Consider the following 27,588-nt stretch of genomic DNA (forward strand, 5'->3'; position numbering starts at 1 on the left):
GAGCTGCCACGAGAAAGGGCTTTGAAATCACCTTTTTCTGTCTTGGTTTGGTTTGGTTTTGGTCTTTTTCAGACAGGGTCTCCTTATGGAGTCCAAGCTAGTCTTGAACTGACTATATAGCCCAGGCTGGCCTCCAATCTGAGGCAACCCTCCTGCCTCAGCCTCCTGAGAGCTGGGATTACAGGAGTGCACCACCTCACCTGGCCTGAAACCATACACTCTTGTTGACATCTAAAACGAAAGAACAAGATGTTCACTGTGGCAGCTGTGGGACTGGGTTTGGCTCCATTGCCTGCTCTTCACGAAATGGCTTCGTGGGCCTGTAACCTGGAGTTATGGGCCCCCTGGTGGTGGAGCCACCTCTGCAACCCTCAGAAACCAGCGAACACGGTGTGTGTGTGCCCAGCTCTCCCACTAGACAACGAGTTCCTGGATGGGTGAGGTCGGATTCTTCCGTGTCGACCCTGAGGCTTTTCTCATTGCTTGCACAAGGCCCTGGGCTCAGTACTCAGCAGTGAAAAAAAAAAAAAAGAAAAGAAAAGCAGAAGGCGAAGATTCCCTTCCTGGCCCTGTTCCTTGGGCAGGCGAAGAGCAGTGAGGAGGGGCGCAGGGGCGTGGGTATCAGTGTCCCCAGGAGACTCCTGCGGGCCCTGAGCCCCTCAAACCCTCTGTTCTTGCTGCATGAAATCCCAAGGAGAGTAGTGAGCAGCCTCCACTGAAGAGCACCCCATTTAACCACCCCCCCAGCCCTCCGCACGTATCCTGGGGCAGAATCCACATCCTGGGGCAGCAGGGGTCCGGGGTGCACACCACGGCCCTAGGGCCATTTCTCATGGCGGTTTGGAAGTTGGGGCCCAGTGTGCCTTGCATCCCCCAGTCTTAATAAACCTGCGTTCCGTTCCAGGCGGTCACGAGGCTGGCTGCAAGGGCCCCGTGTGGGCACTGCCGCCAGGGTCGCAGTGCTCCAGGGTGCCCTACACAGCATGGCCAGGCCTCCCGTCGCGTCTCAGCGTCCGTCCAAAGTCGGTGCTGCCCTGAGACCCCCTGAATAGGATTTCCACAGGAGCTAGCACAGCCCCTTGCAGGCCCAGCACTCAGTGATGGAGCTGGGCCGGCAGCCTCAGCCCAGCCTGAGGTCAGCCTTCCTCCTCCGGCCCTCAGAGGGGGAAAGCACCGCAGCCTGCTGAAGCCCTTATCTAAAACACCCCCCAGGGCCTCACTGTGTAGAACTTCAGGCTGCCAATGGGCTTTGGGGAAGTGATCAGATCAGCTGTAATCCAGGCTACCTGTTAGGCTGAGAGCCAGGAAGATCAAAGTTCAAGTCCAGCCCTGGCAACTTAGTGAGACCTTATCTCAAAAAGAGAGAAAGTAAACAGGTGGTGGTGGAGTTCTACCTTTACCTCCCTCACCCAGGCCCTCGGTTCAGTCTCCAACATCAAGAAAGGAAAAAAAGAAAAGAAAACATTACGACATACGAAGGCCAGGCATAGTGGCTCACACCTGTAACCCCAGCACTTGGGAGGCGGAGGCAGAAAAATCACCATGAGTTCGAGGCCAGCCAGAACTTTCTTCCTAAAAAGAAAGACAACACATTGTTCTAGGAACATCCCCTGCTGCATAGGATCCTTGTCCTCTGCCATGTGTTGGCCTTGCCAAGACCCCAGAGTCAGCTGTGAGTACAGAATTCTGCCCACTGTGTACCACCCAGGCTGGCTTCGAACTCCTGGGCTCAAGCCATCTTCCCACCTCAGCTCAGGCAACTGGATCTACAGCACTGGGCTACAGGCCTCTAGACAAAGGCATGCCTCTATACCCCACTGTAACCTTAGCACCTCCAAAGATCCTTTCTCCAGAGTCCCTGGAGGCCAGGCCTTGGGAATTCAGTCTGTGGCAGTGATCAAACCGCCAGCAAACTCCACCAACACCACTGCCTTGGGGCAACACCTTAAGGCCACAGAAGACAGCAAAAGCAGCCAGAGTAAAAAGTAGTGGGGGAGAGCTCGCCTCTCTTAGAGTGTAGGCAGGCTACCACGCCCTGCCCAGGGTGGATGCAGCACTCAGCCTGCCCTCCTCTGCACAGGCTCAGGATGTTTACAAAGTGAGAACCCTGGCCCCTGCTGAGTCACTTCCTTAACCTTCCAGACTTCTCAAGGTGACACAATGTATCAACCACCAAATCCCAGCTGCTGTCCTGAAGCATCAGAGCAGCTCTATCTCAGCACCTCTGATATGTGATATGCCAAAAGTGGGGGTGCCTTGCAGCTGGAGCTCTCTGGTGAGTAGCTGGGACCCTCAGTGGTCCCCCCAGAGTCCAGGAGGTCCTGGAAATCCATCTCAGGATAGAGTCCACACATAGCATCCAAGAGCCCCATTCCTGCTCAGGCCTAAAGACCCCCGCATTGTGGCCGGGGGATCCGGGGAACCTTCTTCTCACCCCTGGGGACGACCCTGATCTTCCAAAGGGGATGGAAGAAAACCGTGGCACAACCACTCAGCCCAGCAGTCAGCTTGAGGCCTTCATAGATTTGCTCTGCCCCGCTGATGCCGCCACTTGGTAGATGGGAGCCCTTGACAGCCTTTCTGATCTCTCCATTAAAGCAACATGTCTGCCAAAGACATGCATGAATGTTCTGGTTTCACAGAACATACAGTAGTACAGCTGGCTGAGAGGAGGGCCAGGTTCTACTTGGAACAGACTCTGATTCACAGGCAGGGTGCAGGGCAAGGAGGACCCCCACAGCACAAGGCCGGGTGCCGATTCTTCCATGGAGGCTGATGGGGTCCTCGGCTCCAGAGCACCGATCAACTGCCAGGAATCCTCCCAGCTGCATGGAAGAAGCTTCTCTAAAGACGGGAAGTGAACCCCAGAGTTGCCAGGGACCTGCAGAGAAGCATCTGTGAAGACCAAGACGGGCCAGAAGCTTCCCAGAGCCACCATGTTGTTCTCACTTAGGATGCTTCCTGCACACAGCCCCCTTCCCCTTCTCCACCAAAACTCTCTTTTTACTGAGATATGGCTCAAGTGCAGGTAGAGAACCCGGCAGCTCCCAGTCAAGGCCCATTATCTGAGGGACTGGATCCAGGATGCCCTGCAAATCCCAAAGCCTATGCACGCTCGAGTTTTGCACCCCTAATGCAAAACGGGGTGGTGGTTGCGTTTCACCTACACACATCCTCCTGTACATCTGAAGCATCTCTAGATCACTCGTAACACCCAACGCAGTGCCAATGTCACAGGAACAGTTTTGCCGTTCAGGGAATAATGGTAACTGGTCTCAAGGTGTTCAGTATGAACTCAGTGTTCTTCTATTCGCAAATACTTTTTTTTTTTTTTTTTGGCTTTTTGAGACAGGGTCTCGCTATGCAGTTCAGGCTGACCTTGAGCTCACTTTGTAGCCCAGGCTGGTCTCGAACTCACAACGATCCTCCCACCTCAGCCTCCCAAATGCTGGGATTACAGGCCTGAGCCACCACGCCCATCTAATTCTCAAATACTTTTGACCCACAGTTGGATCAGTCTGCAGGGACAGAGCCTGTGGACAGGGAGACTGTTCTTCCTGAGCCCCGAGAGGGATAACGGAAGTAGGGCACTCAGGTGGAGCTCAGAGGAGGTGGCGATGGCCGGAAGGAAGCAGGGTTCTCTTGGGATTTGCTACAAGCTGCTCCTCTCCGCAGGCTTAGGGTCCCTGGTGTCATGGTGAGTTGTCATCTTGCCCGTAGTTAGAGTTCACCTTGAAAAACAGAACCCAAGGCCACAGGCTGACGGCGGGGCAGCTGGTCTGTGGTGCTGCTGGAAGTAGCGGAACCCTGAGGAGATGGAGATGAGGGGAAGGAAGGAAGGGTATTGTCAGCGTGGTCTCAAAGGGATGCCAGGACCCCGCACACACTGCTCTCTTCTGCCCCCGGCGGTCCTGCTCCACCTTGCGCTCTGCCGTGATGTGCTACCTTGCTGTGGGCTCCAGGAACCATGGACTGAAGCCTTTAAATCATAATCCAAATAAACCTTTGCTCCTCTTAAATTGATAGCCTCAGGTATGTTATCCCAGGGACAGCTGACGAACAGTTATGTCATTTAAAGTCACTCCCACTCAGTGCAATGGGGTCCACTGTGTAGCGCTCACCCCTCGCAGAGCCATGCCAAGCCCGGAGCCCTGCCTAGACCACTTGGCTTCCATGCAGTTACCGACACACTCTGTTCCCTCTCCTCCAGGGGCCAGAGGACAGAAACACCAGCAGAAGTGTCCAGCTCTGCAGCTGAAAGATGACACTGCCAAGCATTACAAGTCAGTGCCTAATGGAAGTGTATTCAGGAGTGAATTAATCAGGACCCTAAGAGGGGTTACCTGCAGGGAGCACCGTCACTTGGTGACCCTGGTGAGCGTCTGTGGTCATGCCACACAGTGACCCCATCCACACCATGGCAGACACTGTGTCACTACCGGTTTAATCATGAGAAGACATCAGACAAACAAACTGACCACTGAAGACAAAATAAATCAATAAGTAAACCCCGGGGACCATTCCAGACTGAGGGACCAAGGCTCCCCAGTGACTAACTGCAAGCCAGGACACTGATGGCCCTGGGCCGGGGACACACGCAGGACGCGGATGGCCAGGAGATTGCTGGGGGGCTGACGACGGCCTGAGTGCTCTAACCCTAGGTTTGGCCACAGTAAGGTCGCGGTGTGGAGCACCAGTGCTGGGGAGCCGGGCTGAGGAACATAGAGATGCCTGTTTCTGTTTCTGTACCCTTAACTCCAAAGTTATTTCAAGAGAAAAAAAAACTTTAAAAGCTCTTCAAAATTTAATAAGAGGGCTGGGACTAGAGCTCAGAGGGGAATACCTACCCACCAAGCACGAGGTCTTGGGTTCAATCTCTGAAACCTAAAGAGAAAAAAGCAGGGGAACGACCAAAAGATTTTGACAAAGAAAAAAGGAGGAAGAAGAAGAAATAGACCGAAGAAAGCCAGAAAGGCCCGTGGGTGATGTCTGAGCCCCGTGAAGGCTGAGCGCCCTTCCAGGCCCTGCCTTCCTGGAAGTCAGGAGAGCAGGCTGAGTGCCCGGCCCTGCCCCAGGCTGGGGGGCTGCCCAGATGGTGACCACGAGGGGGCAGCAAGCCTCTCTGACCAGCGCTGGGATCTGCCCAGGGAAGGATGGGAAACCCACAGCCAGCAGGCGCCCCGCAGCCGGCCCTGAGGGAGAGGCTACAGATTATTTTCATCCCCTTTCTGCCCTCTTTTGTATTTTCCAAGTTTCTGATTATTACTAAGAGGAGCGAAGCCCGGTCAGCAGACGCCTGTTGTTTGTTCCTTGTTAAATCTGTGTCCATATTTTTCAACACATTGCTCCACAAACAGAGATCAGGGAAGGGAGACAGGGACCCCAGCGGGAGCCCCACAGAGTCACAGTGTTGGCTGTGTCTTCGGGTGAGGCCTCGGGGACCCCACACCCTGGAGAGAGGAGGCCAGTGGCTCGGCCACAGGGGAGCCCCTTTTCCCTAGCAAAGGAGAAGCACCTGCCCTGCTGGCCTCTTGACCAGGTCTCCAGGGTGCTCTCTGCCATTGCACCTAAACTGTCCCTCTCAGCCACTGTGGCAAGAGCCTCAGCCCTTCCAGGGGCTCCATGTTCTCCCCGCCTCCCTGGGAGAGGGGACAGCCTCTCATGTGTGCTGGGGCAGTCCCCATGGCTGTTCCTCCTCCGGTGTCCAGGGCACACGGAGGAAAGGGCTGTCACAGGCATAGTGTCCACCATGGAGGAAGACAGCTCTCACAGGCCACCCCCTGGTTTCCCACACCGGATCCAGAGACGTGAGACCCACACATCAGTTTGAGTCCTGGGAAAGAAGCAGCCAGCAGTGTCCTTGGGGTGCAGCCCACGCCTGCCCAAGCACAGGCCACTGCACCTGTGGCTCAGCAGGGGGCTCCCGGGACTGAGAATAATCAGGAGGTTTGGCTGCCCCCCACCCCGCTGGGCAGAGCACCCCACATTAATCACAGCAACAGTGAGCAGTCCCATGATGTTTACATGTTTACGGTGAGTGCGGTCCTTCTAAGAAATCCACATGTCAGCAGTGAAATCCCCCAAAGGCTGGGGAGACAGGCCCAATTACCATCTCCATTTCACAAATGGGGAAACTGAGGTATGGTGAGTCGATTTAACAGCCCAAAAGGTCACACCTGAATGCAGGATTCAAACCCAGTATGGCTGTGTACGGCATTCACCAAAAGCAAAAGCTCATCTGGGTGGATCACAAACAAAAGCAACTGCACCCAGTGAGAAGCTGCCTAGATGGGCACAGATATTGCCCAGAAGTGCCCTGTGGCCAGAGCCCCAGATGGGCACAGATGTCTGCAGACAGGAGGTGCCAGAGCAGATGGCACCTGGCTGGGAGTGGCAAGGTCTGGGTGCAAATGCTGCTGAAAAACAGCCCAAAAGAAAGAGCCTTGCCAGAAGAGACATGAGCAAGTTTAATTTTGGAGCTCTTAAAATAGCAATGAGCCCGGGCCAAACAGAACTTATCAGCTGTTTCACAGCTGTAGGAAGGCAAGGCTAATTCAAATTAGCAAACCTATTAACATAACTCACCCTGTTAATAACTCAAAGAATAAACCACCTGAGAATAATCCACACAGAAGCTAAAAATAGTACTTTAAAAACTCGGCATTCCTGATGACATTCTAAGAAGGCAGTGATAATAAATGAGTTCCTTGTCATGATAAAAAGCACATCTTACGCCAAGTTTTTATTAAACTTGATCCTGAAATCCCAGATATAATCTCACTATGTCTCTGGCTCAGTGTTGGTTTAGGGCAAAGGAAGAACTTGAGAAATAGGGAAAACAAAGAGGACAACACCATGCTCTTGGGAAATGCAGATAAAACTGAAAATCTAGAACTCTGGGCAGCTGGCAGCAGAGCCTGCTCTGGAAAGAGCTGCTTCTCCGGATGTAAATACAGACCTGCTCAGCGGAAGAAGAAAAGACAGCGCAAAAGCAAGAAGAGGAGGACAGGAGATGGGAAGGGAAGGAGAGGGAGAGAGAAGACACAGGATTTGCACAGAGAAAACTTCCAGATCCTAGCCAGAGCAGGCCACCCTGGCACACACCTATAATCCCAGCTACTCCAGAATATTCCAGAAGCTGAGGACGGAAGATCCCAAGTTTGAGGTCAGTCTAGATGATTCAGTAAGACCTGGCCTCAAGAGAATAAAAAATAAACTTTTAGCAGGAGCCATAAAACAAGACTTGAATAAAAGATGAAGCGGACCTTATTTCTGGTTAGAAGCTTCCACTGTATAAGTTACATATGTAAATTTTGTAAATTAAATGTGGACTTATGTAAAAACAAGATCCTTTTCTCAACTAGATACCGATACTTGGTTTATTGCAGAAAAATTAAACATAGGCAAACAAGCAAATAATAAAAATGAAGGCAAAAAAAGATTCGCTCTACTAGGTGTTAAAGCATATTATGACGATACGAAATTAAAATAATTTGCTGTAAAAAACCAAGTGATAGAGTATATGGAGAGACCAGAATTAGGGCTCTGTGCATGCACGTACGTGCACACATACATGCACACGTGTGTAAAGATAACACGAATGAAGGTGACCTTCGAGTCCAAGGCTGTGGCCTCACCGCTGACCTCCAGCCTCTGTCCTTTCAGGAGCAGCCCCAGGCCCACTCCCCTCCCCTGCCACAGCTCAGACAGCCTAGGCACCGCCACACCCAGGTGCAGCCAAGCCACCAAGTCTTGCTACAAGAAGAAAGTTCAGGTTCTGAATGTACTTTCCTGTATGAGCCCACACTGCAGTCAGCAGCCAGCTGTGTCACTCACCTGCAGATGTTCATTCATGAAAATTAAACACCTTGTGCGGGCGTGGTGGCACACACCTGTAATCCCAGCACTCAGCAGACTGAGGCAGGAGGACTGTTTCAAGTTCAAGACCCACCTAGGCTGCAAAGTGAGCTCAAATCCAGCCTTAACTGCATAGAAAGACCCTGTCTCAAAAAGACAAAAAAAAATTAAACACCGTGGGACTGGGATTCAGCTCAGTGGCACAATGCCTGCCTGGCAAGCGCGAGGTTTTGAGTTTGATTCCCAGTATCCACAAGAAAAAAAGAAATTGAGCACCAAGAAGAATTCACTTGATTGCAACTTCCTTTCCAGTGCTGAGTCATGCATGCCTGTGGCCAGTGTTGCGCACTGTGGAAGAGGAGAGGCCACGCCCTTGATCATGTCTGTTTTAGAGTCACTTCTCCGAGGACCTCCTAGGCCAGGGCCAGCTCCACAAACAGCAGTGCCTCTCCGAGGCTGCACAGCAGAGACGGTGCCCCAGGACAGGGCTGGGACAGGTGGTATAAAATTTAAGAAGGGTTGGGGCTCAGGGATATCAGTGGTCACCGCCGCCTCGAATTCTGTGTATCTGTACCTCCTTGTCCTGAGGCTGGCCCTGTCTCTAGGAGAGGGAGTGGGTGACAACCAGACAGAGGAACCAGCTGGGCCCACGTGTAAGGGTCACTGGTCAGAGTCCTCTCTATTTCAGTGGGAGATCAGCTTCTCACCCTATTAACGCCTAACTTACCCAGGAGAAGGAGATTACTCCCCAAGAAAGGACAGCAGACAGCCGGCACAGGCACACTGTGATGGCTGAGATGGTGGATGTCCCACCCCCGTCCCCATGTGGGCAGAAGGTGACAGGATCACGGGGACCCACTCCTGAGTGGGGTCTGTGCACTGATGGGCACAGCAGCTGACTGCACAGGAGGAGACGGCACTGGCCGGGGTCAGGGATGTGACCTAGAGGCACACTCCTGTCCTGCTCCCTCTCTCTCCTTCTTGACCACCATGGGCTGAGCACCTTTTCCTCTACCTAAGGCTGTGAGTGTCACCCTGTCCCTGAGCAGGCCGGGCTGCTATAGTCAAAATGGCGTATCTCCAAAGCAGACAGACACACTCAACAGGACTCCAATCAAACCACCAACAGTACTACTGACTGAGCTAAAAAACCCACCCTAAAACCCATGTGGAACAATAAAGAGAGCCAGAGTAGCAAAAGCAACCCTGGGTAAGGAGAGCAAAGCAGGAGACATCAGGACCCCGGGTTGTAGGGCTGCAGGGATGCACACAGCACAGCACTGGCACAGAAACAGAGATGGATGAAGGGAATGGGGGGGGGGATGCACGAGCACCCCAAGCACAGCACACTCGGACCTTTGACAAAGAGGCCAAAAGCAAAGGCAGGAGGAAAGTCGGCCTCTCCAGCAAGTGGTGCTGAGCAAAGTGACTGTCCACACGCAGAAGGCTGCCTCTACCCCCACAGCTCTCAACAGGCACTACACTAAAACCAAGTGGACCAAAGTTCTAAGTGTCTCTAACAGAGACACTTAATCTGCTGCAAGACAAAATAGGCATAACTGTTGAAGTCGTGGGCATAGGCAAGGACTTGTGAATACAACTCGAATTGCCCAAGAAATAACATTAAGAAGGAGAGCATATAAAATTAAAAAGCTTCTGCACAGCACAGGAAACAATCAACAGAGTGAAGAGACAACCTACTGAATGGGAAAAGTTTTACCAGCTGCTTCTCAGACAGTGGACTAATACACAAACTGTATAAAGAATTCAAAAGAATTAGACCACTCCCCCAAAGAAAAAACCCAACTAAAAAATGGGCAAGTGAAATGAATAGACACTTCTATTCATAATAGCTAATAAATATTTGAAAACTGTTAACACAGCTGGCCATTAAATGCCAAATAAAACAATACTGCGATTCTAACTTACTCCAGAAAGTATGGCTATCATTAAGAAATCGAGGCTAGGGTAGACCTGAGTGGTAGAGCTTACCTTGCATGCACCAAGCCATGAGTTACATCATCAGCACCATACACACATACACACATTCTAAGCCAGGTGGGGGTCATACCTGTAATCCCAGCACTCAGGAGGCTGAGACAGGAGGATTGCTATGAGTTTGAGACCAGCCTGGGCTACAACACGGGTTCAAGGCCTTTGGGGAAATAGCTCAGTAGCACAGCACCTGCCTGGCAAATACAAAGTCATGAGTTCAATTACTGGTACCAAAAAAAAGTGAGGTCAAGGCCAGCCTGAACTGCAAAGAAAAACCCTATCTCAAAAAGATGAGACAGAGAGACAGAGACAGAGACAGAGACAGAGACAGAGAGAGAGAGAGAGAAGTCAAATAACAAATGCTGGTAAGGCTTCAGGAAGAAAGAATCCCTCCCCGTTGTTGGTGGAGTGTAAACCAGCAAAACCACTGTGGAAGTCAGTATGCAGATTTCACCAAAAGCTAACAGACCTTCCATTCGGCCCAGCTATTCCCCTTCTAGGTATCTCCACTAAAGAGTGAGAGACATCACATTACAAGGATCCATGCATTGCCATGTTTCTAGCCCTCGGGAGAAGACTGTGTGTCCATCAACTGATAACAGATAAAGAAAACGTGGTGTTTACACACGAGGGAGGACTTCTCTGCTGTGAAGATACACTTGAGTCAACTGCACAAAAATGAACAGGACGGCTGGATGGCTCTCTTCAGAAGAGCGTGTGGCCCTACTTCCCTCCTGGTGTGTGCAGAGCTGGCCGCGATGTGTCTTTACCCGCTCCATTGGCTTTAAGCCATACAAATGGGTCCAGCTGGGGTGCTGAGGTGGTCTTCAAAGCAATGGGACAGGACAGTGATGCCCCACCTAGAGCTCCCAAGCACTATTCATGAGAGAGAACAAGTGACAAAGGTGTGATGTCAGCTGGGATGGAGCCTCGGGGCATGACGATTACCATCAGAGCCCACGCCTATCCCTAACATACATGAGAGGGTTTTCTCTGTCTCTCTCTCTCTCTCTCTCTCTCTCCCTTCCTCTCTCTCTCTTTCTCTCTCTCTCTCTCTCTCTCTCTCTCTCTCTCTCTTTCTCTCTCTCTCTCTCTCTCATTGCAGAGGTGATTGTAGGCCTCCTGCCTGGCCCTGCTCCCAGCACTCATCCCAAGCCACTTCCCTCTTCATGAATTAGTAACACCCGGATCCAGCCCAGGTTGAGGCAGTCAGCCACGGGTCTAGCTGGACTCAGGACCCCTCGGCTGACCACCACTACAAACACACCTTAGTGTCTATACTCTCGGTGGGCCGCAGTGGAAATGGTAGACTGGAATTACTTGCTGGAATTCCAATACCTCTTCCTTGAGGAACATGTGATCTCCCCTGGATCGCGCGGAGGTCCAGAAGGGCTCCTGCACACTGTGGACCATTGTGTTAAACGAAATGAATGAGACACTCGGGCTTAAACATCACATGGTTTTCCTTACATGAGAATCCCAAAGTGTAAATAAAGCTCAAAATAAAAAAACAATAATAATTTAAAAATTAAAATAGCAATAATAAGAAAGTAAGGAGATCGATCTTCTGCAAACGGGAAGATCAAGAAGCAGGGAGGGGAAGGAGGAACAGGAAAAGGAGGAAGCAGTAAGGAGATGGCTTAGGCTCACCTACCAGCTCCCCTCGAGGAATCCAATCAGCACACATGACACACGTGGCCAATAAAAATTAAAACTGAAGGAAAAAAATGGCAGGCATTTTGTTTCAGTGACAAGAAAGTGGTAAAACATACGCCATTCAGAAAAATCAACACAGACCCGTCACTTTTTCACTCTCTTGACAGTGTCTTCCGTAGGTGGCGCTGTCTCCTTGCGTCCCCACACAGCGGGGAAGAAGCAGGAGCTCTCTGGAGCCTCCTGGGAAAGAGCGCTTTCCATCCCTGCGGCCTAATTACTTCCAAACCCGCCTGCGATGTCCTTACGGCCCTGGGGTTGGGGTTCACCGTGATTATGCGGGGGACCCAATCATTCAGACCACAGCAGGAACACAGAAAAGAAAGGCAAATACCCAAGAGGGTTAGGAGGAAAGAATAACCCCAGACATGGCCAAACCCCCGCGGAGCTCACACAGCGGACCTAATCTACCCCAAGGGGCTGGTCAGCACAGCGGGAAGGGCAGGGGCGGAGGGTGGCGGGAGCAAACGGACACCTGCCCTGGCACTCTGCTCTGCTGGGCCCGCTGGACTCGGTGTGGCCCACTGAGCTCATTCTCCATCCTCTTCCCTCTTCCTTCTTCCGGGGACAGGTGTGGTGGTGTGTCCACAGTGCGTCTGCAGAATGATGTGCGGCATGTTGTGGTGTGGTACGTGTGTATATACGGCACGTGTTCACAGCGTGTGCGCTATGTGGGCTGTTGTGCATACATGTGTGCTCTGGTATGTGTAGGCTGTTGTATGACGGATGAGGCACATGTGAGGCAGGTGTACACCGTGTGTGGTATGTGTGTATGGGTATGAGGATGTGTTCTGGTTGATACATTGTGTTAGAGGTTTAACTGAGAGATTCAGCAGGGGGCCAGGGACCTTACTTTGTAAACATCCTCATCCTGTGCAAGAGGAGGGCACAGAGATTTTGTGAGCATACACCTGCCCTGGGGGCGGGGGGGGGGGGGAAGAGCTGTGCACAACGTAAGGGAGAAGAGGCTTGTTCTCCCCTCCTTTTTGCTCTGGCTGCTGCTTTGAAGTGTTGCCCCTCTGCCACAGCACCCTGCCTTGGAGCCAGCTGAGTATGAGCTGAAACCTCCACTGACAGCCAAATAATATTTGGGTGTTGGCTATTTTGTCTCAGCAATGAGAGAAAAGTAACCAAGACAGGGTAGAAGTATGTATTGCATGTATGGCATGGTTTATATGCATGTAGTGAACACGCTGTGGGGAGGTTGTTTTGTGCATGCAGATGTGATGTCTGTATGTGTGGTGTGATCTGTGTGGGTTGTATGGTGTGTAGCATCTTGTGCACAAGGGTGTGGTATCAGGCAAGGTTTTACGAGAGAAAACAGATATAACAGGAGATATACAAATGTCTAAGAAATTACAAGATTGGCTTACGATGGTCAGCCACAGAGTCACATGAGGGAATATGCAGAGGGTGTCTACACACTGGAGGCCGAAGGATTCAATCCAAGGTCTGGATTTCACTGCAGTGTCCCATGCAAGTCCACACCAGCAGACTGACAGAAGGCCAAAGGGTCTACCCTGGAAGGCTGACGGCTCTATGCTAGAAAGCCAAAGAGTCTGCACTGGAAGCCAGGAGATGATGTCCAAGCTGGAGCTCCTCCAAAGAATGGGACTCATTCGTCCATCCAGGAGATGAGCCACCCTAAAGAGGGTCTTCCACACCGTAGGGTGTGGAGTTACCAAGTCAGTTTAAGATTCTAAATGTCTCAAACTGACAGTTAATCACTACAGTCTACCCCTTGTCACCTTGGCAACCAGACATTTCTGTAAACCAGTCTCCAAATACAAAGCCCTGCACATAATTGCTCCTAACATGTCATAACTGTCCTGTGTACATACAGAAATGCACCAACTGCCTCACCAGAATACAATGTAAATTTTCTTTGGTTGAGACTTACTCTTATTTCATAACTTCCACATTGTAACACAGGTTTAACAAACTCCAAGAACCAGCACTAAGTCTGTCAACATTATTACATTATTACATTAGAACCACATTTTGGAGGAAATAGTAATTACAGTCCTCTTTTCTGTAGCTGACCGTGGGGTCGTAGCTGGTATTTAGATGACCTCCTTGCGCTACCCATTCTGTATTCCTTTGGCCGTCAGCTGGCACCTCAGCAGGTCTTGGTTCCTTCCCTGGTGGAGTGGCCCACACCTTCCTTCCTGGAGGCTCTGGACCCCTTGTCACTCTGCCTGGATTAGGTTGTTGTAGTTTCCCGTTGCCTTTAACAACAGGACATGGTAGTGCTCAAAGGCGCCCTAGGGGATCTCCTGCACTCCATGTACATCCTTCCTTTCCTCTACTGTAGAGGAGTCCAACTTCCCCTTGACAGTCTGGGTCGGTCACCTCTGCCAACACTGTGTCTCCCTTTTTAGCTTGTTTCTCAGAGGCACAAGGAGACCAGAATGACCAGGGGGAAGTCTTAGCTTACAGCTCAATGGTACCATTGTTGTGCTTCCTGGTACAAGCCTTCCTCCAGGAGAACCAAAGCTCCAAACAGCAACACTTAGCAGAACCCAGCCTGGCTCTTCTCACCACGTCTCTATGCTGACAGCTTCCCTCAGGCGGGCCATCCACACCCAGCACCATGCTGATTTAATTCAGCTGGCGTTAAGTTGACCACCAGTTTTATTGCAGAGCAGGTGTAATGTCTGGGCATGTGATATGATGCCCAGACATCGTATCACATGCCCAGTGTGGAGTGTACAGCGCGCAGTGGGCCCATGCGTGTGGGTGAGTGCCTCCAAATGCGCGGCAGCTGTGAGAGCTGTTCACAGCGATTCTCTGAGCCTGTGCTGTGCAGTCCTCCTGGCGCCTGCACATCCACTGCAGGCTGGACCTGTCCAGGGCTCTCCCAGGCAGGAAGGTGCCCAGGCCATCCCACACCTGTGGCTCAGGTGCATCAGGCCTCCATGTCACAAGTGCCCAAAAAAGCTTAGTGGTTTGATGTCAGCAAAATTTAAGGATGGGGCCACGCCCCACAACTGCAGCGCAGGACCACGCCCCCGGATGCCTGTGCAGGGCCTCTCAGCCCCAGCTCCTCCCTCCCACAGTGGCCCCGCCTACTCTCCAGGCCACAGCGGTAAACCTTGCTCTGTTCGCGCAGAAAAGTGGGCGCCTGGGTGGACCTCACAGATACACAACATCCGCAAATGTTTAAAATTCAGAAAATAAAGAACAAAGGCTGCAAAAACAGCTCGGGGCAAAAGCAAAAAAAAAAAAAAAAAAAATGTGACCAAAAGTACCATCATAAAATTAATGGTTCTGGAAGCGAATCACACTGCGAGGTGAGTCATCTGGGACATAAATGATCCATGCTCTTCAGTCAACCCTTCTGGCCCCAAGAACGCTGCATCTCAGTTTGCTTTTTCTTTTCTTTTTTCTTTAAAAGTAGAAACTTTTTTTTTTTTTAAAGGAGGAAATTAACACGTTGCATAGTGTTATCCCAGAAGCAGTTTCTCGGGCTACAAGATCCAGACATGCAAAATGATCAAATAATGAAAGCACAAACTGTTTTTTGATGAAGTAAGAGATGAATAGTATAGTTATCTATTTGAATACACACACACATATGTAAAATTGTACATATAATCTTTCCCTTCTGCCTTTTCTCTTTTCCCTTATCCTAGTTGTTCTTTCTTTTTCAGCATTTTCTTTCCAACAATCCAGCTATTCCCCTTCTTGGTATTTACCCAGAAAAGTTGAAAACATCAGACCACAGTGATGTATGTGCCCCATGTTGATAGCAGCACAATTTGTAATAGCTAAATCTTGGAAACAAGCCAAATGCTCATTAACTGTGGAGTGGATTTAAAAAATGTGGTATTTAAAAAAAGATGTATTTTATACGGTAGAAGTACTACTCAGCTATAAAGAAGGATAAAATTAATGGATGCAACCTGAGACCATACTCGTAAGTGAAACAAATCAGACTCATTTGTAAATATCCTACTGTCTCCCTAATGAAAAACAAAAAGAAAGAATAATAAGATCCAAAAGGTACAATAGATACTGCATATCGGCTTTTAATGGGGAGAAGCCAGCGGTAGAGGGGAGCAGGGAGGTGAGGGGCGGGCTGGGTCTATACCCAGGGTATGCACCACCCCAGCTCCTCACCCCGTAGACTGGCCTGATTCGGATGTCAGGGTTCTGGGCTAAAGAACCCAGCAAGCTGTGGGGATCCAGACAGGGCTGGGCAGGCAGCAGGCTCCAGTTCTGAGCCCTCAGATCAGGAAAGGCTGCGGTGGTGCCCGGCGCTTCTGGGGAGCAAAAAGGCCTGGGCCGCTCTCCTGCTGTCGGTGAGGAGTGCGCGGGGTTTTCTGTGTATCCAGATGCACAGATGCTCTGGGGTGCTGGGATTTGCTCGGAAAGATGTAAATAGGGTTCTGGTTCTCTAAGGCCAGGGGCACACCCTGAGGAGCATCCTTAGTTGGGTAGGCACCACAGCTATCACTAGGGACAAGGTCTTTAGCCTTCACCTTATAGGACCACTGTGGTGCGTGCTGTCCTCAGCGACTAAAATGTTATCCTGACAGAGTGTAGCCTTGACTTTTCCTCTCATTCTAGGTTCTTACAGTACTATTAAAAGTAAGTGTGAAGCTGGGTATGGTGGCACATGCTTGTAATTCCAGCACTCAGGAGGCTGAGGCAGGCCAGCCTGGGCTACAAAGCAAGACCCTTTCCCCCCCCAAAAAAAACAAAAAAAATAAGTATGAGAAAAGAAGCGGGGAAAAATTCCAAGATTGCACATAATTAAAAATGACACTAAAAGTCATTTTATTTTACTCTGACAAATAAAAAACAGTTCAAGCACCGTATGTATGGGGTGACCCATTTTCCTCCTAGTGGCACTTGGTTTGGAATGAGAAAGGAAGAAATCAGAGCTGTTCAAGGTGTTAATAATCATTTATTAAAATACAGTTTGCACAACCTAAATACTCGCTGACTGAGGAATGGATACAAATGACGTGGTATTTGTATACAATGGAGTACTACTCAGTCACAAAGAAGGATAAACTGGAGATTTTTATGGGTAAATGGATGCAACCTGAGACCATACTCACTAGCAAAATAAGACACACGTGTACACATCGCATTGCCTCTACTGTGAGAAGCTAAAGAAACAACATGTGTGTATGTATCTATGTATAGATGTATTTAAAAAATAGTTAAGGCAGTTACACTCCTGACTTCTCTGAGCTCACTGAAGAGAAAGGTTTGTGTTGGTATTGTCTGGACAACTGAATGCAGATGTCCTGTGCTCTGGGTGAGTGATCTGGGGATGACAGTGCACAATGTATGTACTATAGTTGCCCCTGATTGACGTGTTCTGAAATTTTATTGTAGTTTCTTTCTTCTTTTTTTCTTTATTTTTTTCTTTGAAATAAAATGAGATTTGGGGGGAAAGTACACAGTTTGCAAACCCCATTAATAAATGCAGAGTGAATAATTAAAATGAGACAGAGCACAGCAAACGTACCAGTAAGTACATCCTGTTACCTGAGAGACAAATTTCCTGATTTGCATAGATTTCCTCGGGGACACTGAGGGTGCTTCCCTAGGCACAGATGGGTGAAATATGCAAAAATAAAACTATCTAAAAATTAGCTATGGGCTGGTCCGAGTGCAGTGGTGTTTACAACTTCACTCCCACTGCTTCACTTGACTAGCCTAAAAAAAATAATAATAAATAAATAAATAAATAAAAATTAGCTATGGGCTAGGGACGGGGAGAGCATCTTTTCCTGAATGGTAGTTACCTTCTGGCCTGAAATAAAACGCAACACAGAGCCAGGAAGGCTCAGGGCCTCCCCTCTCCAGGGTGTCGGGAGGAACGCCGCCCCCCAGGCCCTGCCCGCTCACCCTGAGAAATTCTGGAAGATGTCGGCCGCCTGCACCCAGCTCTGGAAGCAGGCGAGGCCCCGCTCTCGGATCTGCTTCCGCCCCTTGTGGGTGATGACCTCCCCATTCTGCTTCACGATCACAAGCTTGGGGGTGGTCGTGACGTTGTATCTCTGCTTCAGTTCGCTGCGGAGAGAAGAGGGGACCAGTGGGTTAGCACCCCCGCTTAGCACCCCATCCGACCGACCCCAAGGGCCCTGTGCTCCGGTGACCCCACGCCGGGCCGCCAGCTCCTGTTCTGTCTGCGCGGACCCAGAGAGCATCTGCAGCCAGGGTTGACCTGTTCCAGGGCGGTGCGGCCCTGCAGAGAGGCTCAGCGCCGAGAAGGCGGCCGCTGTGCCAAGGCTCCAAACTGTCCGTGAGCTCTGCAGCCCTCCGCTCCTGCAGTACTGGACGTGGAACCCAGGCCTCTAGCACACCAGGCCAGCATTCTGCGCCAGCCACACCCCAGCCCCGCTAATTTAAACGCAGGAGGCTGTGACTGGGGGCGGGAGGTACCAAACAGGGAGGGCGGCTCAAAGGGCACAAAGAAACCCAGTGGCGGGCTGACTTTCTGCTACCAGGAGAAGAAAATGTCAAGTACCTCTCTAGGGGTCTAGTTCAAAGCCTCACGAGACGGTCCACCTTACAGGCTGACCTGATCCACGACGAAACATGTCTTAGCTCCTTTTTATTTACTTTTTCCAAATCCATTTTATTGCAAGGAGAAAAAGAAAAAAGAAACTATAACAAAATTCCCAAACATGTCAATCGGGGACAGTGATGGTGCACACGCTGCCCAATGTCACCCCCAAATCCCTCACCCAGACTCGGCTCCATTTTACCATCATTGGTAACCTAGTGGTCTGTTTTACAAAGTCACCTTAATTCATTTAGAGAAAGAAGCACCTGCCCCTCCACTCTGCTCCCCACTGGGCTTCCCCGGGATCACCCCTCTGGGTGGGCAGGGGAACCCCTGTCCTGTTTATCTGACCAGGTCACAAGGCCTCCCGATTAACATGGTCTGTTCCTTCATCCCAAGACCTCAGCCTGGGACACTCCTGTGACCCTCCTGTTACTAACCTGCCTCTTCAGGGTCTCCCCACTGAGTCCCACATCCAGGCCAACAGAGACCCTCAGGGAGTCAGGAGAAAAGGGCTCACTCCCCATACCCTACAGAGAGAGAACACGCTCCGAGTTCAACGTCTGCCCAGCCAGGACAAAGCCAGTCTTGGGCACGAAGTCTGGTGTACAGACCACCTAACTAGACTGCCATGTATTGGAACTGAAAACCAATAAAAAACCATGTTTAAAAACGGGTTTAAACGGGGACATGGTGGAGCACACCTGTAATCCTAGCATTTGCGAGGCTGAGGCAGGAGGATCACTGCAACTTTGAGGCCAGCCTGGACTACATAGTGAGCTCAAGCCTTGCTTCAATTACAAAGTGAGATCTTATCTCAAAAAAAAAAAAAAAAGGACAATATAAATGTAGATTAAGCCCTTCATATCCGAGAGTTTCACATCTATGGATACAAACAATTGCAAATTTAAATACTCAGAAAGAAACAATACTTGTACTAAGCATGAAAAGACATTTTCTTGTCATTCCCTAAACAATAGTCTTAACAGCTACTTAAGTAGTATTTACCTTGTTTTAGGTGTTACATGTAATCTACAGGATTCAAAGTACACAAGAGGGGCAGAGATTTCACTCAGTGGCACAGTGCCTGCTTGGCAAGCGTGAAGTCCTGAGTTCAAGTCCTGATGCCAAAACATTTTAAAAATAAAAAGTATACAGGAGGATGTGCATAGGTTATACACAAACACTATGCCCTTGTATGTAAGGGATCTTATATACACCATTGGGCACCCTGAAACAAACCTCTGCTGATGCCAAGGGGTAGGATCACAAACTGTGGTGATTGTTTAAGTTTTTAAAATGTACAGCAAAAATCCACACTGCCTGTAATTCCTCCCAAGATGCTGCTCCACACACCCAGAACCCACTCATCACAATGCTCTTGCCGCTTCCCAATGCCAGCTCTCGAGTACACCTTCAGGTCTTTGTTGAGCAGTCACGGCTGCCTACATGCGACTGAGTTCTGTGTTTACTGTCACGGTCATTTTGACTCTGGGGAAGAGCCAGAGGTCGCGTGGTGCCCAGTAAAGCGGGTAAGGACACGGCGGTGCTTTCCCAAGCCTGCTTTCCAAGGACGGTGCTTCAACCCAGTCACTGTGTCTGTTTCATTCAGGGTGGTTTTTATCGTACCATGTAGTGACACTCACAGAGGCCTTCCCGAACTGCTTCAGAAAGCCACAGGAACGCTGGGGTGTGCTTGAAGGGAAGGTTGGGGAGGATTAGTGCAATGTGTCTTTTAGCATAATCTTTTTTTTTTTTAATTTAAACACTTACCACATATGTTAGTCACATGCTGTACAAATCTTAAGCTCAGATACTCTTGGGAAGCAATAACCCTAAACACACAAACCCCAAACTCATACACCCTGAAGTCCCAGCTCCTGAGAGGCTGAGGCAGGGGGATCACTTTAGCCCATGAGTTCAAGACCAGCTTGGCAGGCACTGCAAGATCCTGTCAACGCAACAATAACAACAGTAAAGCAAAGATGAGTTATGTTTCTAACTCAAGGAGCTGATGACGGCCTGGCACAAAGGCACATGCCTGTGATCCCAGCACTCAGGAGGCCGAGGCAGGAGGATTGCTGGGAGTTTAAGGTCAGTCTGGGCTACAAAGTGAGTTAAAGATCAGCCTGAACTACACCGCTAGACTGTTTTAAAGAAAAAGAAAGAAAGAATATAGACCAAGGAAAATCACCTCAAGGTAAGCAATAAAACCCAATCTCATTCTTTGGAAACATTAAATGTGTACAAATCTGTGCGAAATGCAGTAACAGGAAGAAGACAGTAGGACAGCAGGAATCAGGGCGTGGCCCCCAAACAGTGAGCAGTCAAGCCCCCTTAGGGCCACATCGCAACTCCCAGCACAGTCTGAAACTACCATGCGTAACACAGAAGGCTCAGCAAAGGCCACCGTGCTAACCCCACTTGCAGAGGTAACAACCGAATCCACATACCCAGACACACGCAAGTTCGTGTCAAACAAGAGGTGTGGGGGCCTGGGTCCTCTCGCCAGTGCATCCAATCAAACCACAGCCAGGAGAGCTCAGCCAGCCGTGGCCAACAAAATCTGGATCCCACACCTGGACGGGAAAGGTGTTTCGAAGGCGATGCCAAGGTTGTAGAAATCCGTACAGCATTTCCCATGAAATCTGAAAAGCCTTGGAAGCTGACTTTTCTCAAAGGCATAAAACAAAAAATAGAGAGAAAAAAACCCCAAAGAGCTCTTTGTATAAAGACTGCAGCCAGCTAGGCATGGTGGCTCACACCCATAACCCAGCACTCGGGAGGCTGAGGCAGGAGCATCATTGCAAGTTCAACACCAGCCTGGGTTACAGAGTGAGTTCAAGACCAGCCTGGACTACATAGTGAAACTCTGTCTCAAAGAAATAAAAAATGTGAAAAATAGAGACTGCGGCCACAGTGCAGGGCTTAATGCTTTTGGCAAATGGCTCACTGGATACCTGAGCCTAAGCACAGGGCAGGGAGGATGTGTTGGAGAATGGAAGCAGATAGTCCTACTGAAGCCACACCCAGGGGCTCTGTGCCTGGGGTGGCATCCCCAGGGCCTGGAGCAGGCCCTGCAGAGCTCCCTGGGCTAAGCACTCACGGGCTGAAGTAGCATCTGCACTCTTCACAGTTCCTGGTGACCCACACCACACCACTTCTCAACCCAGGTACCCAGACAGCAGCCTTAACGTGACCTCAAAACCTGCCTGAACTGCACTCTTTCTGCCCTGGGTAGGAGCCTTGAGATCCAGCCATAAAAGCCCTGGGATGTAGCGGGGCATAGTGGCACGTGTCTGTTATCCCAGCACTCTGGGTGACTGAGGCAGGAGGACTGCTGGGAGTTTGAGGCCAGCCTGGGCTACACGTAAGACACTGTTTCAAAAAAATGAGCTGATTAATACGTGAGCAGCTGGGAGCAAAACAAGGCTTGCCACATCCTAAGTACTTAATAAACCCTGGCCACTCCTACTGAGTGAGAAGATCCTGCCTCCAATTCTAGCAGAGCTGACTGTTCAATCAACACAGCCACTGCCCATACCAAGCAGCCCAGGAGTGGGCAGCCAGCAGCCTCAGAGCAGGAGACTCCGTACAGAGCTGCGTGCTGAGGAGAAGAAAGGCATGTCGCCCTGCTGCCTAAAGCGCTGCAAGGAGACTGCATGTGTCACCACCACCGCAGGCTGAGTGCTAAAGCCTCCCACTGCCTTTACTGCGCGCTCTGAGCTGGTGCAGCTGTGTCCTTGGTGACCTGCAACCCTGAATGACTCCTGACACTTCAAGAAGGGGACAAGGGAGGCTCACGGAGCAAGAAGGGACTTGAAGCCCCGACCTGTCCTCGCCGACCTGCAGAGATTCCTTGAGGTCCTCACACCTGCATCCTGGCACCCTTGCCTGGGGACAAACGTGACCTTGAGTGTAGGGGCAGGCAGAGAGCTACCTGGCCAGGCAGCATCCACCAAAAGCAGAGTGCAGCGGAGAAAACTCAGTCGCCGTCCTGGCTCAGGGGCATTTTAACCACCGCAGGGAGATCCAGAGTCTCACGCACCCTTGTGTTTGTCCTTATCTTTGTCCTTGGCACTTGTGCCGCCTGTCCTTCCCTTCACCTGACCTGGCCACATCCTGTCCCTAACACAAGGCCTGTGGGTTGCCATGGTAACCTGGTTCCGGTTGTTTCTGTTTCTGTCTCGTTGCCAAGCAAATTCCTCCAGTGTGCTTTCCGCTTTCTTTAGTTCGCTCACCCCAGCTGCCCAGCAAGCGCACGCCCTGCGGATGCCACACTAACCATCCTTGGCACAGGCTGTGGGCAACAGGAATCATGGAACCCCTGGGCGGGGGCAGAGCACCACAGGACCTGAGCTGTCCCAGAACCAAGAACCAGCTGGACAGGGGCACTTGGACTTGGGAGCCCAGCTGGGGGAGATTTCTGAGCAGCCCAGCATCTGAGCAGGAAGAAGCCCCAGGGCCTGCAGGTGTGTTGAGTACGGAAGCCGAGGAGGCAGCTGGAGCACAGGGCTGGCAGGTGCCAAACAGCAAGGCCTAAACCAGAAGTCATGCACACACAGGGGCAGTGGCTTGTACCATCGGGTGACTCCCCAGGCCACTCCCTGCCCATGGCAGGAAGCTCCAGCCAGTTTGCTTTTCTACCAAATCCAAATCGTGAGCCTGGAAGGTGAGGCTCCCACTACCTAACCTGCCCTGGGCCACAGGGTGAGAGGCTGAGCAGGCAGCAGTGGGGAAGACGTCCCAGGCCTCTCCCCTTCTGCTGAGTGCCATCAAGACTGAGTGCGACCCGAGCGGTCACAAGACGATCATTATCAATGCACCACAGAGTCACAGAAATAGTACCACGTGGCAGGAACCACTGCTAGCCGGTTCAAAACCTGTTCCTTCGCAGACAGATCATGAGTGTGACCTCATCTGAGACGAGGCCTGTGGGAGCAGCAACATCTGTCCTTGGTGCAGTCCCCACATTAAGGTGTGAGAAGGCTCAGCCCCCTCTCTGATAGCCCCACCATGCGTCCACACCTCCAGGGTCGAGGCACTAGCAGCAAACGGCTCCCTCTCCCTCTCCAATGAAGGCAGCACGTGCTGCTGTGCTGGGCAGGGGCAGGGACTGCACGAGGAAGCCCCTGTCACAACCCCTAGGACAAGGTAAGGGCTCTGAGTGTCTCTTCCTGGGTGCATCACAGCCAGCACCTGGCGGCCACCTCAAAGGTGGCCGAGGACGCCCATGATTACTTCTTCAGAGGTAACAAAAATTCTCCCTTTCTCCTGCTCTGGTGATTCAGCAGGAATCCAGAGGGCAGCAGGTGACAAGCTCAAAGCTCTCAGGATAGGTAGGCAGCACAGGGGTCCCTTCCCTACTCAGGACTCCTGTGACATCAGTGTTTCAGGCTTTCCTTTCTGTGTCACCAAACACAAAGCCTGCCTACCGCACACTGACAACTTCCTCAAATGCCTCCGGGGTGCTTCCAGCCTCTTGGTGGTTTCTCCTCCCATCTGACTCGTGATCTGATTCCACAGATCCAGGCTGGGGACAAGCCGAATTTAGGGTATAGTTCCCAAAATGCCACAAAATAGACTGCTTTCTAGTTCATAAACCAACGGGGTTCAGTCCAGAATGGTGTAGGGACCAGTGCTGGGAGGGGCTCTGCCTTCAGCCTGGGGAGGAACAGGGAGAAAGCATTCCGCACGGCCTGAAAACGATGCTCTTCCTTTCGAAATCCGTGCTCCCCTGGAGTCTGAGGCTCACTGTATCCTCTGAGAAAGGTCCAGGGCAGAGACGGCCCCAGGGTCAGAAGAACGGGACTGTACCTCAGTGGCACATCTGTAAACTGAGGCAAAGGATCCAAGCGCTGATCTGTGGCCGGCTGGCACTGACCCGTGGCCAATCCCCGGGACACACGGCACAGGGTGCACGCGAAACACCTGCCTACTCCCCCAGGGAACCCCGGTGCTGCCCCTCCCAGGGACTGAGCTCCAACCTAATGAGGTAACAGCCACATCTCACCTTCAAAACAAGGGCATCCTTTGAAAAGCTGCCACAAGTCGGGTGCCAGAGGAGTAGATCGCGTTTTCAAACGCACCACCCTACACGCTAATGAGTCCTTACCGAAGTCGCTCGGGCTTTAGCAAGACAGACCCGCTGTCACTGAGGGCTTCTCTCTGCTGGGTCTGAGCTCGCACACCTCAGGCTTCGCAGCACCCGTCTACATCTAAACTACTGCTGTGCCTTTTGCAAAAGGCGCCAGCCCAGAAAGCACAGGGTTGTGAGCTCCGTCCCTCATATCAACCAAGGAAAAGCAAGAAAGGAAAACCCACAGCCATCTCGTAGTGACCTACGTTGACGGTGACACCGCGACTGAGTAAGTCCAGGCTGACTTCAAGAAATTCACGTCTACCCTAGGTAGGGAGGGGCTGGGGCCAGGCACTTTGGGGTGCGTGTTCACCCTCACTGCATTGAGGTCACAGGAGAGCCCACGCCAGCCCAGGCTCGGACATCTCTGGCCTCCCCCCGGGTCTCTCTGCACTCAAGTCATGAAGTTTACACCTCTACAGTTATGAAACCCTGAGGGAGCGAACGGCCCCTGAAGGCGGTAGTCGACTCCAGGAATGGGCGAGGCGGGAGGCGCTGGGAGTGGAGACCGCGAGCCGCGGGGGAAGGGGAGGGGGCACTCACTGCCGGCAGGGGTCGTGGAAGGGCAGCGCCAGCCAGGCGCCGTGCTGCTCGCGCATGAAGTCCCGCATCTCCTGCGCGCTGCCGTCCGCAGACACGAAGACCACCTCGAAGGGCGCCGGCCGCAGCGCCGCGTAGAAGTCGCAGAGCAGCGGCGTGAAGTCGCGGCTGAGCGCGCACCCGGCCGCCGCGAAGTACAAAGCCACCACCTTGTTCTGCAGCGCCGCCTCGGCCTCCACTGAAGCGCCCTCGCGGGTCATCAGGCGCCGCCCGGCCAGCACGTCCACCATGGCGCAGGCTGGCGGGCGGTCACCTGGGGTGGGGGACACCTGCGAAACGACAGTCGCTCGTGGGCAAGGGTCACCTGCTGGAGAACGATCCACCTGCGGGCAGGGGACACCTGTGGGAGGACGGTCACCCGTGGGCAGAGGACACCTGCGGGAGAAGGGTCACCGGCAAGCAGCCAATCATAAACCCTGGCCGCGCGCCGACTCCCTCAGCACTGCTCGCGGGGATCCGGGGTCCGTGGACATCATGGGGAAGGGACACTGACAGACACCGGTGACCCCAGGTCTAGCGCGGCAGCGCGACCCACCGCACGGGCCTGCAGTTGCTGAGCCCCGGCGACGTCCCGCCCTCGCCCCGCCCTTCCCCTCTTTCCCCCGCTTCCCCCCTACTCCGCCCCGACCCCTCCCGCGGTGCCCTTGAACCTCAGCTGGAGCTCAGGCTGACCCCGGGCAGAGCGCAGAGGGTGCAAGCGGCAGGAAGCGCAAGGGCAGCTCGGGCGCTGCGCCCGCCAGCGGCGGGGAGTTCGGGTCCTGGGTGGGTGTGGGCGTCCGTCCTCGCACCCCAGGCCTTGGTCCGGGGGAACCCGGGGTCCAGGCAGAATTGGGAGCCGGTCGAGAGCAGTGATTACGCGGGGCCGGGATGCGGCTCCTGAGAGGCCCGTCCAGCGTGCGCGCGTCCCTGGGCTCCTTCCTGGCGTCGCCAACAAAGAGAAGAAGGAGATTAATTATGTGGCAGCAGCTGCTGGGCCAGTGGCTTCGCAGCGAGCCACGGTCTGCGCCCTGCCCGGGGCAGGCGGGGCTCGCGTGGGGACTTAGCACGGTAACAAGCACCGCGGGAGTCGCGCAGTAGTCAACAGGCTCGGAGTTAATCCCCAAGGCGCACCGTGGACAAAATATGAAAAAATAAGGACAGTGAAGGAAATCAAAGTACGCCATAGGAATATGCCCGCTGGCATAGGGTTGTTTGACCTGGGAGGACTTGAAAATAAACGCAGGAAGAGGCCTTTTGGGCGCCGCTTAAGGACAGATCGTCCAGGGGAAGTGGCGGGGCACAACTGTCACTGACGCTCCGGGCGGAGGTCTGGGCTGCGCGGACCGGCGGCTCTGGGAGACCCTGTCTCAAAATTTAAAAACAGGCCAGAGGAAGCTGGGTAAGAAGACCCTGGGTAAAAGGATGTCCCCCTGGAATCCCAGCACAGGCCAGGCGGGACAGGCTCACTCGCGCCCGCGCACCCCCGGCCCCTCTGCGTGCGGTGTGCGACCCCCGAGGGCCTGGATTGTCCCCGTCACCAGTGGTTCAGTCCTCAGCCCTAGGAGGCCGAAACACGGGAAGAGGGATAGCGGGCGAGGAGCGGTGGACAGGGCAGGAATAGCTCCTGAAGGCCTCATAGCTTCGAACTGCACGGGAGGAAATAAGGTAGGCGGCAGGCCAACTGTTTATCCAAAATACCTGGCATCTGGACGGTCCCTAGCGCAAGTGACGTCTTTCTGTGTTGAAAGACTGTACAGGTCCCCTGAGCTGACCTTACGCGGAGTCCACGTCCACTGAGTGATCAGCTGCCCTGGAAAACCGTGCGACTACTATGTGTGAATTAAAACTAAACTTAGGCTTTGACACGGGAAGTAGAAGTAAGCCCACTGCGAGGGGGGAAAGTGGCTCCCAACACGTTGGACGTCCGATGGGGCGAAGTCTTCTGAAGGCTGAGATTCCAGAGCAAAGGAGAGCGAGAGTGGGAAGATCCTGAGGGACAGAGGGGTCCTGAGTGGAGGCTGATGGGGATGGGGGTGCTTTACGCAGCGAAGCCACAGGCTGGATCCAACTGCGGGGTTACAGTGTAACCCCTGGGTTTGTGCGGGTGGACAGGTTGCGGGGGCGGGGTGCCTGGCGCCTGGCAACTTTCAGGGGGGAAGCCGCAGAGGCATTCCTGCAAAGGAACGGAGGGTGGGCCTGACACTGGGGTCGCCCCCCTAGGATTCTGATGCCTATCCAGGCTCACTCTGAGATAGGAGAGAAAACATAAAGGTAGGGAGAAAGGAGACAAGGAAATCAAGATTTTAAAATTGCACTGTTTTTGTGTGCCGAGGATCGAGCTCACAGCCCGCACTTGCTGGGCGGCGCAGAACCACTGAGCTACCCCCCAGCCCTTTCAACTGCGCTAAGAAAACTCCTCCCTTCCTTACAAAAAAGTGTTAAATTCCTAAAATGCCTTTTACAATAGCCTGCGAATTCCTGGACTCCTTTTTCACCTACAAATTGCCTTTTCCCCCAGCCCAAAGAGCAACAACGGTTGATGACTAATTTATCTCAGCCTCAAACGGGTTGACCTCACTCGACCAGCCGCGACTTCTGGCACCCACAGATGGCTTCCACTGCGGCCTGACAGATGGAGAAACTCAGAGCCCAGGTCACCCGCCTGACACACACCCCTTTAACTGTGCCCCCTGGCTTATAATGGGGCTCACTTCTCTGGGGGCCGATGCTGCATTCCTACCATCTCTGTCTAATAAATCCTACTCATGCCTCTTTC

The 27,588-nt window shown here is 52.2% G+C and overlaps 1 protein-coding gene and 1 long non-coding RNA gene across 3 annotated transcripts; one reads left to right on the plus strand and one right to left on the minus strand.

Annotated features, from left to right (window-relative positions):
* Window positions 1–745: 745 nt before the first annotated feature.
* Window positions 746–26,003, minus strand: Nxnl2 (nucleoredoxin like 2). 2 transcript variants are annotated; one of them, XM_063227275.1, is made up of 4 exons: window positions 25,484–26,003; window positions 24,777–25,102; window positions 17,434–17,598; window positions 746–3,807 (listed from the first exon to the last, which is right to left on the minus strand). In XM_063227275.1, exons 2-4 carry the CDS (start codon window positions 25,061–25,063, stop codon window positions 3,693–3,695), a joined length of 567 nt encoding a protein of 188 aa, XP_063083345.1. In that variant the 5' UTR covers window positions 25,064–25,102; window positions 25,484–26,003; the 3' UTR covers window positions 746–3,692. The 2 variants fall into 2 exon arrangements, with proteins under 2 accessions (XP_063083345.1, XP_063083346.1); XM_063227276.1 differs by having other exon boundaries at window positions 25,506–25,552.
* LOC134470856 (uncharacterized) lies at window positions 23,611–27,588 on the plus strand. The gene is made up of 2 exons (XR_010040044.1): window positions 23,611–24,503; window positions 27,331–27,588. It is a non-coding gene; the product is annotated as an uncharacterized LOC134470856 (long non-coding RNA).

Source organism: Cavia porcellus, unplaced genomic scaffold (assembly GCF_034190915.1).
Source record: "Cavia porcellus strain 051 isolate PalLab524CR breed Dunkin Hartley unplaced genomic scaffold, mCavPor4.1 scaffold_17, whole genome shotgun sequence".
Classification (NCBI taxonomy): domain Eukaryota; kingdom Metazoa; phylum Chordata; class Mammalia; order Rodentia; family Caviidae; genus Cavia; species Cavia porcellus.